General features: G+C 39.2%; 1 protein-coding gene across 1 annotated transcript; it reads left to right on the top strand.

Annotated features, from left to right (window-relative positions):
* The first annotated feature begins 8268 nt into the window (after positions 1-8268).
* LOC146961855 (uncharacterized) lies at positions 8269-11815 on the top strand. The gene is made up of 4 exons (XM_085771719.1): positions 8269-8606; positions 8986-9141; positions 9312-9404; positions 11501-11815. Exons 1-4 carry the CDS (start codon positions 8505-8507, stop codon positions 11813-11815), a joined length of 666 nt encoding a protein of 221 aa, XP_085627845.1. The 5' UTR covers positions 8269-8504.
* Positions 11816-13027: the final 1212 nt, after the last annotated feature.

Genomic DNA, 13027 nt, shown 5'->3' with positions numbered 1-13027 from the left:
TTCCGGTTTTATTGAACGTGACTCATAAAAAGGGGCATCCTGAGTAAAGGCTTTAAATGTGGGAACACATCAGTGACTTCAGCACTGGGTCTTAAAATCTTCTGTTTATCTATAAAAAAGAATGAATTATTTGATTTGGGAATTAACCAAATCTGCGATTTCTTCAAGTTGATTTTGCCTTACAAGTACTACTGAAAGAAAAGCTGTCGTTAAGTAGTATACAGTAACTTATTATAACAGTATCTCAGTTTATGATCTTTGTATGGATATTGTATCACCAAACAAATCCTATGAGCTACATATTTGGTTGGATATGCAACAGGTCACAAACCAGTATTATCCACAGTGACTCTTCAGCTCCCCTCAGCTGAGAAAGATGTTTTAGTGTCTTTTAGCTCTTTGTTCTGGTTTTGGGGCATGTAGCTTTTCTTTTTTGACCCAGCAACAGACTAAAACCTAATTTGGACTACAGGAACTCTCCCCAGGAATTAGGAAACTCATGAAGAACTATGCACATTTTTAATGCAGAAACCAGGGTGTAAATTTAGTCCTGGGGTCATGGATCTACCCCCAAAAACAGTCAGGGGTAGTAGTTTTCAATCACTCTGGAACTTTGGGAGTTGTAGTCGGCAGTGCTAAACTTTTTTGATGGGAAAGTACTAGCTGCATTTTATATTGATTGTTTTTTCATCAAGGTTTGTGGTGTATCATATAGGGAATTGGAATGGGCAGCTCACAACGAGAAGATCAATGCTTAAATATCAGCGAGGTTGAGCAAGCGCCAACATTATCCACTCGGCTTAACAGGTCCAGGGTCAGGGTTTAAGGCTCAAGGTTGGGGTTAATACTTAGGGTTAGGGTTAGTACTTAAACTGGATAACAAAAAAGACATCAACAAACTGGCTCTTCCTAAAATCATCAACTAGAAGTAAAAATAGGCTACCTGGAACTAAAATTTACAGGTAGCCCACATTTCCATCAAAATATTCACTTTTCACAGTTAGCAACTAGAGCATTTAGCAGCTTAAGTGCGAGATGTTTCTCAGAGGGTGGTGGAGACCAAAAATGGAGCTAAAAGGTGAAAGAATATTGGACTTTTGTGTACGGCTTCGCTGTGTGTGGCTCAGTGTCTATAAGTTCAAACCACACCTCCAAAAGGGAAGTACTCGTGATGATATACGCTGTTCCTTTGTTCTTTGTTTGTCTTGTGTTTTTTATCCTCAGATACAGTTTTTTTTAACATATTTGGACAAGTATTTTATATCTTAGTCAAACAAAGAGGTCAGTTTGGAGGGAAAATAAGCAGCCCCTGTTGCTTTTTTGTTGATAAGGATGTTCATACTCTTCCAAAATAAATATGCAACATATTAGTTATAGAGCAGAACAAGAATGTGTTCTTCATGGAAATTATGGTGTAATCAAAGTCTGTTTTTCCCTTGTGTGTTTCTGCCGTGTTTCTCTATGATAGATAGATAGATAGATAGATAGATAGATAGATAGATAGATAGATAGATAGATAGATAGATAGATAGATAGATACACTCAAAAAACGAACCCAGGGCATGTGTTTGATTAGCAAACTAGAAATATGTTTGCATTAAATGAATTAATCATGTTTATCCCCGTTAAATAATTTGTTCTTGTTAGTTTAACATGAATCCAAGAGAATTCAGATGAATTAAATGCATTCATTTCAAGGCAACGAGAATGAGATCCTTCAACTCAATGACTCTGATAGAGACAGCTATTGCGCATGCGCGGTAATGCGCCGGTAAGCTGGTTGCCAACCGCCGTTAAACAAAGAAGAAGAAGAAGAAGAAGATTGCGCATGCGCCACACCCACCGGATGCAGAAAAAAGTTTTGGACCGTTTGACCGCCAGCACATGCAAGACTTGTTTGCCATTTGTGATTGTAAAGGTAAGTAATTCAGATATATATACAGGAATGTATTCATTTAAACAGCCTGAGTGTTAAATTGTACACATTAGACATTTGTGAGACATATTTTAGTGCCTATTTAGTTCTCACAGTTAGGCTAATTCTACCTTAACTTTGCTGTGGCTAACATAGGTTTTTTATTTTTTTATTTTAGACACAGGGTCGGAGCTCAAGTTTAATCCTTTCCTGTCGTTCTGTGGCCGAGAAAAAGAGCTGAGAAGGAGGTGCGCAAAATTGTCAACATGTTTTCTGTTCCAGTTATCTGAGTCTGATTAGCATGTTAGCCTGTGTGCTTGTGGGGTATTAGCGGCGACTGCTAACTGCTAGCCGAAGTTAGCATCGAGCTAACTCACTGCTAAAGCTCTCAAACTTCTTACGAGTTGAGGCTTTACTTGTCGTGGCGGCCGGGAATCGGTCCGTGGCTGCAACGCTTCTCTTCTATTTCTTTTTCTTTGTGGTCCTGACTGCTGCTGCTGAATTCCCTTGCTGCTGCTCAGGGAGAGACAGACATGCTAGCCATAGCCATAGATATAGGCTACAGCCCCGGCGTCAGGGGGTCAATTAGGGGGGCAGTGCCCCCCCGCCCGTGCCTCCTTGCTGGCTGTCAGAGGAGCAATGAGGTTTTTTTCCTGCTGAATTTTTTTTGGGGAGCAGTCATAATTTGTTTTGTGTGTCGCATTGTATTCATTCATATTCAGTTAACTGAAATCAGTAAAATTTAAAATACAAACAACTCGGCTTGTGTCACGTGACGCGTACTGCTGCTGCAAGTGACGCGCGGAAGTTTGTTTACATTATTCACACTGCCGTCTCGGAGCAAGGGGAAATGTGTAGGCTAATTAAAAACTGATATCAATGGATATTAGGAATTCTTTTCCGACCACCGCCACAAACTAAAACTGCCTCTGGTAGGACAGAGCAGCAACCTGAGGCACGAGCGACAGCTGAGCAGGAGAACCGTAACAGGTGTGTGAGTGTGCGTGTGCTCGCGTGTGTGTGTGTGTGTGTGCCTGTGCTGCGTGTGTGTGTGTGCTCGTGCTGCGTGTGTGTGTGCTCGTGCTGCGTGTGTGTGTGCGTGTGCTCGCGTGTGTGTGTGCTCGTGCTGCGTGTGTACATGCTGTAAAAGGCTTTATTCTATAATCATAGAAGGCTGAAAATCTCAGGACATGTCCGCTCCAATTATTCAGCAGTATAAAGCTAAAGCATGTGTGGGTCTTATATTAAAATCTGACAGTAGCTACAGCTATCAACACAAAGATGAAAATAGGGCAGAAGTGGAAGGAGACAGTGAGCTTCATGGTGAAGCAGAGGAATCAGGCCCTTGAAGGCTGGTCCAGGGCGAAAGATTTAAAAACTGAGTTTTGTTTTTGCTCTCCAGCCACAGCTCCCCAGACCAGTTTAATCAGAGACGTTCTAGGTTTAATACACTAGCCATTCTTGCCATTACAATGATAGGAACCCCAGTCAGTAGGCTACTGAATCTGTTTGGTTTTTTTTATATGTTTTTTCATCTGAAGCAATGTTGTCTTTCCCCCCTATTTCTCCTCAGAGTGCACCAGAATGCCTCATTTATGTGTTTTTTTTTGTTTTTTTTTCTGGGGGACTGCCCCCAGACCCCCCCTATTGCAAGTGGTGTGTGTGCGTGTGTGTGTGTACTTGTGAAGGGGGGACGACGACACTCTATTAGATATTACAATATTTTTTAAAAGTGTGCCCCCCTGAAAAGATGTAATGCCCCCCCTTTGATTTGGTTCTGCAGCCGGGGCTGATAGGCTAACCAGAGTGGCGACAGCTTTTGATCTCGCCGCCAGCCTGGTCACATGGTTCAGACAGTAATGAGCTTGCTTTTGCATGATAAAATGTTAAAAATAAACCGTACAAAGGTATATTCTCAACTGTTACTGAATTACTGTATACACATAAATTAATCTGCGGCACCAACAGCCATAGCAGTAAAGCTGATAAAACCTGTTTTGATGCTGGCTTTAGCGCTGTTAACACGTCACAGTTCTAATAGTTTTTCATGCGAGAAAGTCACAGTTTAATTGGAAGTCTGTGGTCAGTTTGCATCGCGTTTGTTTGGGAGGAGTGCAGAGTCTGTGTGAGCCGCGACGGAGGACCTGCGCAGCGGCTGACAGAGCTGCAGCAGCCGCTCTACGGACCTCATCTGCCGGCGGCAGTCCCTCCTCCACTCTGTTACCACTCTGATGCTAGCCCTTGGTAGCATAGGGACAGCTAGTGGGGTGGGGTGGGTGTGCCCTAGTTAAGATAGATACATGATGTTGTGTTAACTTTTAAAACAATTTCTCTTTCTCTCTCTCCCTCTCTCTCTCTCATTTTTTTTTTAAACCAGAAATACCTCCCAAAATTAAGTAGTGTCCCCATGCTCTGAGATTTGCATGCACCTCAGAAATACATGGTAAGTTGTTAATATTTTTGTCATTGTGTATCTGTTAGCCTAAGTTGGCATGTAGCATTGTACCAGGAGTTTATTCAGCCTTGTTTTTCCCCCTGGCCTGTATTTGAGGAAAAGTAGTATATTTATTTATCATGTGCTAATGTTTTTTTTCTCTCTCTTCTCTTTCAGTGACTTGTATGTGGGAGTGCAAGCATTGTGTTGCCAGAGAAAGTAATAGGTACAAATTACTTAAGCATTATAGACTACATCATCATTATGGAAGAAGCCAACGTTTTCTGTGCATATATGTAAATTGTCCATGCACATTCAAGACATGGAGTGGACTCAACAGTCATGTCTATAAAGCTCATTCATCTCAGGTTACACAGACAGCTCCCAGTTCAGTAACTTTTAAATGCGAGTTATGTGAATGCAGGGACCTCTCCACTGAGAAAGATTTTTTTGTTCATATTGGAACACATCTGCGAAGTAACGAGACAGTTAGTTGTGTGTTTCTTGGTTGCCCTTTCAAGACAAATGTTTACAGCACATATCATACACACAAAAACAGAAAGCATGATCCACACACACTGAAAGATCTCAAAGCCAGTGTAGTTACATTTGTGGACCCGTTGCAAGTGTCAGATACCTCTGATAATGTGAGGGCTGGCTGTTCTGCTGATGTATCATATGGTGAAGTTGAAACTGAGTCAGTGACAGAAAGTGATGACGGTGCTGTTGAAAATATTCCACAACTAATTGAGAAAAAATTAGCAGTAATATTGTTAAAATTGGAACATATATTTCATATTCCAGCAAAAGGAGTAGATGAGTTATTGGAAGAGTTGCACTTTTTGTTAACTTCACCTAGTGCACCTGTCACAAAGCATACAATTACAGAAATTTTCAATAGCCATAATCTCCATATCGATCAGGCTATTATCGAAGAACTTGCCAATTCTGTATGTGTTGCTAACCCTGTGGCTAAAGTTTTTGGCAAGTGTGGTCCTCTTGCCACGTCTCATAAAAGAAAACAATACTACAAACTAAATTTTAGGGTTGTCGAGCCTGTAGAGTATATTTTATGTGTAGACCAAAGGAGGTCTTTTCAGTACATCCCTTTATTGCAGTCATTGCAGGAAATACTGAGTCACAATAAAATACTGAATAGAGTGATTGAAGAACACATAGCTCAAGAAAATAGAAAGGATTTGCATGGTGTTCATCAACGTGTTTACACTTCTTTTCGAGATGGTGAGCATTATAAAACAAATAGCTTTCTAGCAGTTGATGAATTGAGAATTTCCATAAAACTTTATATTGACGATTTTGAGGTTTGTAACCCTCTGGGGACCTCTCGCAAAAAGCACAAGCTTTGTGGCATATACTGGGTCTTGGACAATTTGCCCCCTGGCTGTCATTCTGCTCTCTCATCCATATATTTGGCTGTTGTTTGTAAAAGTGAAGACTTGAGGAAATTTGGGTACGAAAAAGTCTTGGATCCACTTTTGAAAGATCTGGTCATTTTGGAGCAACGTGGTGTGTTCATCAGTCAGTTGAATGAGTGCATCAAAGGCACTGTGAACGGCGTAATAGCTGACAATCTAGGAGCCCACGGGCTGGCTGGCTTTGTAGAAAGTTTTTCTGGGGAATACATCTGTAGATTCTGCACTGCCAAGAAATCTGAAATCCAGTCATTGACTGCTGATCTGTTTGAGCGTAGAACACGGGAACTTCATGAAGCCCATTTGAAGTGTGCACTAGAAACAACAAGCACGTGCTGTGGAGTTAAACGGGATTGTGTTTTGAGTAAGAATCTCACCCATTTTCATGTCACTGCAGGCTATCCTCCAGATGTAGCACATGATCTGTTAGAAGGCATAGTGCCCGTGGAGCTCGCTCACTGTTTCTCTCTTTTGATCTCTAAAAAGTATTTCACCTTGGAAAAACTTAACAATTTAATCCAAAATTTTGAGTACAAATGGGGAGATAAAACTAATCAGCCTCACGCGATTCCACAGACCTTCTCAGTTAAAAAAAGCATTGGTGGAAATGCTCATGAAAATTGGTCTTTGCTTAGATTGTTGCCTCTGATTATTGGTCCACTTGTTCCAGAGGATGAACCTATATGGCATGTTGTTTTGGATCTCAAGGATATAGTGGAGCTTGTTGTAGCCCCTGTCCACTCTGACGAATCAATTGCATATCTTGAGTGTAAAATCAGTGAACATCGCCAGAGATACCAAGAGGTTTTTCCAAACAGCCATCTGCTCCCTAAACATCATTTTCTGGAGCATTATCCAGCTTTGATTCGCCTCTTTGGGCCTCTTATCCATAAATGGACTATGAGATTTGAGGCGAAACATAGTTTTTTCAAACAGATTGCTCGCCATACCAACTGTTTTAAAAACATTCCTCTCACACTTGCCAGAAAACACCAGCTCACAATTGCCTCAGACTTGCACTCCTCTGACCTTAGGACACCTTTGCTGGTAACTAGTGTCTCATCAGTACCAGTTGATGTTTTGCAAAGCAACATTGCAACTGCCATTAAGCAAACATTACCAGATGAGACTGATGTCCATATTACAAAAAGTGTGTCATACAATGGTATGAACTACAACAAAGGAATGATTGTAGTCCACGGGCAATTATTTGGTCTTCCTGAGTTTGCTGCTGAAATTCTGCAGATTTGTGTTTTGCAAGGCAAGATACATTTTATTGTAAAAAAGCTATCCTCTTGGTATAGAGAGCACTTCAGATCATTTGAACTTGACATGTCACATGTGAGAGAGGTGTCTCTGATTGAGCATGGGACACTACTTGATGACTATCCATTAGCTGTCTACTCAGTGGGAGGCCTGCGTATGGTTACACTAAAGAGACACATTAACTTAATTGGAAGACAGGAGTAATGTTTGTAAGTATTTTTTCCCCCATATCATGTGGCACAGTAAATCGTGGTAAGGTATGATTTTATTAATGAATGAATTTATTATTTTTAAGTAATCAGTAAAGGGTTAATCCACAACCAAAATATTTAATTAATTTACATTATAAGACAGAAAATGTTCATACTTGAGAAGCTTCTGTTTTTTCGTGTAGCAAAAGAGGTTAAATCAGAATAGCTGTTGAGCAGTCTAATACATATCACATAAGATCCTAGTTTTGATTTTAAAAAAAAATAGTATATCAACACTGTGTTTTTTAATTGTGAAATATTCAACCAGTGTTTTTTTGTCTTTGTTCAGGTCCACACAATGACCCAGCCCATTAGACTGAGGGTCATCCTAGGTGAAGATGATGCCAGGAAACTAATTCTGCCAGCAGGGATACCAGACTCCATAGAAGAATTGCACCAGACAATAAAGACCAGTTTTGGATTGCAAGAAGATTTTCGGCTTCAATACCAAGATGCTGATTTTGGCAATGAGTTTGTAAACCTGTCGGTGACCTCCGAGATACACGACAAAGCAACTGTAAAGGTTGTATACTTAGGTGCTCATAACAATGATGACATAATGGCACGTCAACCTCTAGCAGTCCAAGGCTCAACAGATTTATTGTCAGTCTCCTCGGTTTGAAACAGATGATACAGAGCCCGCTTCATCTTCAGGTTCATCACCATCTACAAGGCTGTCAGTTTGGCCAAGTGTCTTCACAGTCCCTCGTTTCAAACTATGACGCTGAACTGCAACTTAACAAGGCCAATGCCGAGTACAGTGTTAGTGGAACTCATTTGATCCCCGCACCGAAGCTGAAATCACAAATTTTGGAGCAACTGGCCGAAGAAATCATTAAATTCAAAGCCTACCCAACTGACAATGATCTGAATGATGTTGCAGAAGCTCTTGTGAAAAAGCATCCATGTCTCAAGGAAACAGGATCCTTCAATGGTTGTTACGGGTGGAAGATCAGCCTAAAATATAAAATGGCCAACTTTAGGACCAAACTAAGAGTCCTTGGATGTAATGAGGTGACCATAAATTCACTGAAGAACAAGGCCCAAGACAAACCAGCCTTGAATGTGAAAAAGCCAGAAGGGCAGAAGTTAATTACTGTCCACAGCATCCAAAAGGAGAAACAACTGACACTCTGGAAAATGAGAGAATTGTACTGCTTTCAGAGATAAAGAAGAGAAACAATGACCATGTAGTGGCACTGAAAATGGAAAAGACTTTCTCATATAGAAGGCAAGAAGTTCTTCAGGGACAGCCCCTCGTTGCAGACTTCAAAAGCAGGTGGCCAGCTCTGTTCACTCCGAAAGAGGTGAATATCCTATATGTGCTAAGATTTTATCTATACCTCAGAGTATGTCCACACAAGTACATGAAGATCATGACAAATCAAATACAGTGTTGACCAGTTGTTTGTCTTTTTTTAGCACTAAACCATGGAAAAAAGCAGAATGATGATCACATTTACATTATACAGGGCTGTACATTTACTTTATTATGTAGTAACATTGCATGATTCACCGAACTGATTAATTGTTGAAGCCTCGACTCTGTTTAGAAAGGCTGCAGGTCTTTAAACTGGTTAACATTCATCCTTTTTCTGTCCGCTGTCACTGTTCATCTGTCCTGTGCTTATATTGTTGTGATGTTCATATAGGATGAGTGACAAGTGTATTGTTGATGTGTTTCAGATCGACAATGAGTTCATGCGAATATCAACTGTTCCGTTGATATCTACATTCTTTGCTGAGCTCGACCAAAACTCTCCACGATTGATGGAGCTCTTTCGTGGAAAAGGAGGAGCGGCTGGGAAAAAGATCAGAAACATCATGGTGGCCATTTCAAAGGTTTGTATTAAAATATGGAGACCTATGCATAATACTTTTTATGTCCCTCTCATGACAATTGTGTGAGCATAAATCTCTATAGCAAACGTCCCACAAATCAGTTACTGTGGAATTCTTTTTTTGCAACTGCTAAAATACATATTTCAAAATTGGTTCTCTTTTTCCCTCAGGATGACACAGTACATACAAGACGCGCATGCGTCCTGAAGTCCTTGTGCGTCTACCTGAATGAAGACCACGAGAGACTTGTGAAGGAATATATGGTGAGTTACATACATGTGACAAAATAGCCAGTGAGAGAATGCACATATTTACTTCCTGCATTTTAAAACGTGAAATCCTTTACAACTAAAGTACATTTTGCCTTGCCCTTATTTTTCATCATATGCTACTCGTAAAATTTCTGCAAGGTTGAAAACTAGAGATATAGAATTGGCAGAAACATTATTATGAACCAGCCGGACTTGAGCCGTTTTTTTGGGTAACATTATCATTAACATCCCTCTGGTATCCTTTCCAAAGGGTCACACACCAGTCAACCTCTGTTATTATCAAAATTACTAGAAAATGTATTTAATTTTTAATATTTTTATTGGCAGTTTAATAAAATGTATACCAGATTTTTGGAAAACAAAAATGACCAAAAATGGCTGATTTTCAATATTAAAAAATGATTGGGGGCAGGAAATTTTTTACTTGGTATCAGACTACTAGATATGTCGAAGATAAGAAACAAAACTGATTTTGATGCATTATTAGTTTTTGTAGTTTTCTGTTTTTCAATTTTTCGCCCACTTATGCCCTTAGTGGACATTTTTGTCCGATAGACTTACATCAATACCACATTTTTTTTATTGCCACAAAAGTAACAATAATTGCATTCAGCGATCACAGTGGTTTCTTCTCTTCAGAAGATGTAAGACTTGCAGATTTTACTGTCCATCACCAGATGGACAGTAAAATCTGTCCATCGCCATTTAACTTCTACTCAGACCTATGAAAACAGACTGTACATTTCTAGGCTTTTTCAATGGGCTTTTATATGGAAGGGCTATAATATGTTTATGGATTTGATCAGCACTATGCCTACCTGTGTGTGTGGCTTACACATTGTCTTTTTTGGGGGGTTGTTGTTTTTTTTTCATCCTGTGACCTCTGTGTGACTTGCCGGACTACAAAGAGAAGCCGTGCAGACAAAAAAAACTGTGTGACAATCACCATTGAACTTTCTCCCTGTTCATACTGACGTTCTCTCCACCTGTAGAGCACCCAGTCAGCCTGAGGCAAAAGAGCTTGTATGTTGTCTGTACTGCAAGTCACACTGAAGACACTGCTCAGGGGGGGAAAGATATACAAAAAAACTCACACTGAATCCAATGCAGTGGACTTCTTAGGTAATGTGCTGTGCTACATGTGCTGGAAAGACTGCAGCAACATATGTATGCTCACGCAAACGCACACAAAAAGGAAGACATAATGCTGATCAAATCCATAACTATAGCCCTTATATATGTAAAAGCCTAAAATGATGCAGTCTGTTTCCAGAGGCCTTGATAAATAGCGCCATCTACTGATGAAACTGCAAATCTTCTCAAGAGGAGAAACCACTGTGATTGCAGAATAGCTCTGCCATCAAAAAATGTGGTTTTAATGTAACACCAAAATTGTCCACTGAGGATATAAGTGTGAGTAAAATTGAAAAACTGAAACTACAATAATCTGGCGGACTCATTATTGCCAATAAAAATATTAAAAGAAAAAGTAATCTTTGACATATCCAGTGGTCTGATACGAAGTAAAAAATCTCCTGCCCCCGATCATTTTTATATTGAAAAAATTTCATTTTTGTTTTCCAAAAATCTAGCGTACACTTAAATGAAATGACACTCATTTTTTTTTTAATTGTAATTTTGCTGAAAGATCTGTGTAAAAAATATTTACCTGATATATTTTTAGAGCAGTCGTTTTGAGAGGACATTTATGTCTTCTTTGGTAAAAGCTGGCCAATTTTATGCCGTGTTCTTGATGTAGTTGATTGATCCATGTTCTCTCAAAGCCAGCAGCTCCTGTATAGTGACTGCTGGTTGCTGGTCTCTGTTACTTCCTTTCTCATTTCAAAAAAAAAAAAAAATAATAATAATAATGTCCAAATAAAGCATTCATTTGGACATCCCTGTAAGCACTAAAGGGCGGTGCTCACTGCTCATCATAACCAATGGATTTCACTTTGGAGATGTACAGAAGTAATTACAGAAATGGTACAATTGTACGACTTCTCTTCATAAAATTGTGTAAAAGTCTATTTACACACTTTCTAGACTCATACCAAATGTATTTATTGTCATATTTTACTCCATAGGACACGGACACTGAGGCCAACAATTTAATGGGCCAAACTGTGATGGGCGTCTACGTCGTACAAAAGGAGGGTGCAGAGCCGGGAGACGGTCCAGAGGACATCGGGGTCCTGATAGAAGGTGTGGAGGTCCTGAGTGGTTTAAGGGACACAGCTGTTGCCTGTGCTCTCTTATTTGGACTGATATACTGTCTCAACCTGAGCTACCCACCCGAGCTCAAATGCACTTTTGAAGTCCTACAGAAAATTCTGCTGAAGCTGGATGGGCAGAGACTGTCATCGAAGGCACAGTTTCTGAAGAACAAGCTTATGGGGTAAATTAGCTTGATGAAGACTGCATGGCATTTGTCCACATCTCTGCCAATGCAGATTTTGTTTTGTGAAGTTCAAATTTGAAGAAAGATGTTCCAACAGAATTTAGTTTGCACAATGCACTTAGATATCGTCTCATATGTTGAAAACGGAGATGACACAGAGCAGTGTTTTTGAACACATCTAGACTGGTTTTACTAGATGGACAGTTGTGGCTGGCAGTTACTGAGTGGCACATTCACACTTGCAATTTGAAGGTTGAGTATTGATACAATATATACAATTATACAAAGTTTTTCTGACTTTAGTTTGACAGTAATTTTTGACCATTTCTGATTTACAAACAAAAAGTGTGCATGTGTTTGTAATAATTCAGTGTTTGAAATGATTACATGCATATTTTTATAGTTATGCACAAAAATATTGCATTTTTACAAATATTTTAAGAAGTTTAGTTTCAATCTTAAAACTTGAAAGGACACCAGTCATGCACAAATCCTGGAAGATTGTTTTAAGGCTGTTTTCTCACAGTCAATTGTTTTATTGTAAAAGAGTCTAGACTTTAGATTATCTAAAGTATTTGTGAAAAAGGTTGAAAAAAACGTTGCATGTAAATTTTGACTGTAATTTCTGAACTCTGCAACCAGCATTCATATAGTTAATAGTGACACAAACAATTTGAGTCTTGGAGAAAAATGGTTTAATTGAAGCTGGGAGGATTTAATGCACTGTTTTAGCAGTTAAGTTGTACTGTCACATTGTCTTTGATGCATCAAAGACAATGGTAAAGATCCAGTGTCGGTTCTATGCTGTGTTGAATAATGTTGAATAAAAATTTTAAAGGTTTTTGCATGTTCTATAGTGGATCTTTGGTAAAGCATGGTGCTTACATTTAAAATAAGACTTACATTAGTACAATAGACAAAAGCTATATTAGTTAATCCAACATGATTTACATTATTACACCAGACAAAGGCTTTATTAGTTCTTCCAACAAGATTTACCTTAGTATAATGGACAAAAGCTATATTAGTTAATCCAACATGATTTACATTAGTAAAACAGACAAAAGCTTTATTAGTTCATCCAACATGATTAAATTGTGTTGCCCTAACTTAAGTTACTTAAATCAGACTAACACAGTCAAGATAGACTGACTTAACATGATTTCTTTAGATGGGATATATATTGGCAAGATCAAATTACGTTCATCCAATG

Source organism: Trachurus japonicus, chromosome 24 (assembly GCF_045865225.1).
Source record: "Trachurus japonicus isolate A0001 chromosome 24, Traja_1.0".
NCBI classification, from domain to species: domain Eukaryota; kingdom Metazoa; phylum Chordata; class Actinopteri; order Carangiformes; family Carangidae; genus Trachurus; species Trachurus japonicus.
The sequence above is the reverse complement of the archived record's forward strand: the minus strand, read 5'-3'. Positions and strand labels throughout refer to the sequence as shown.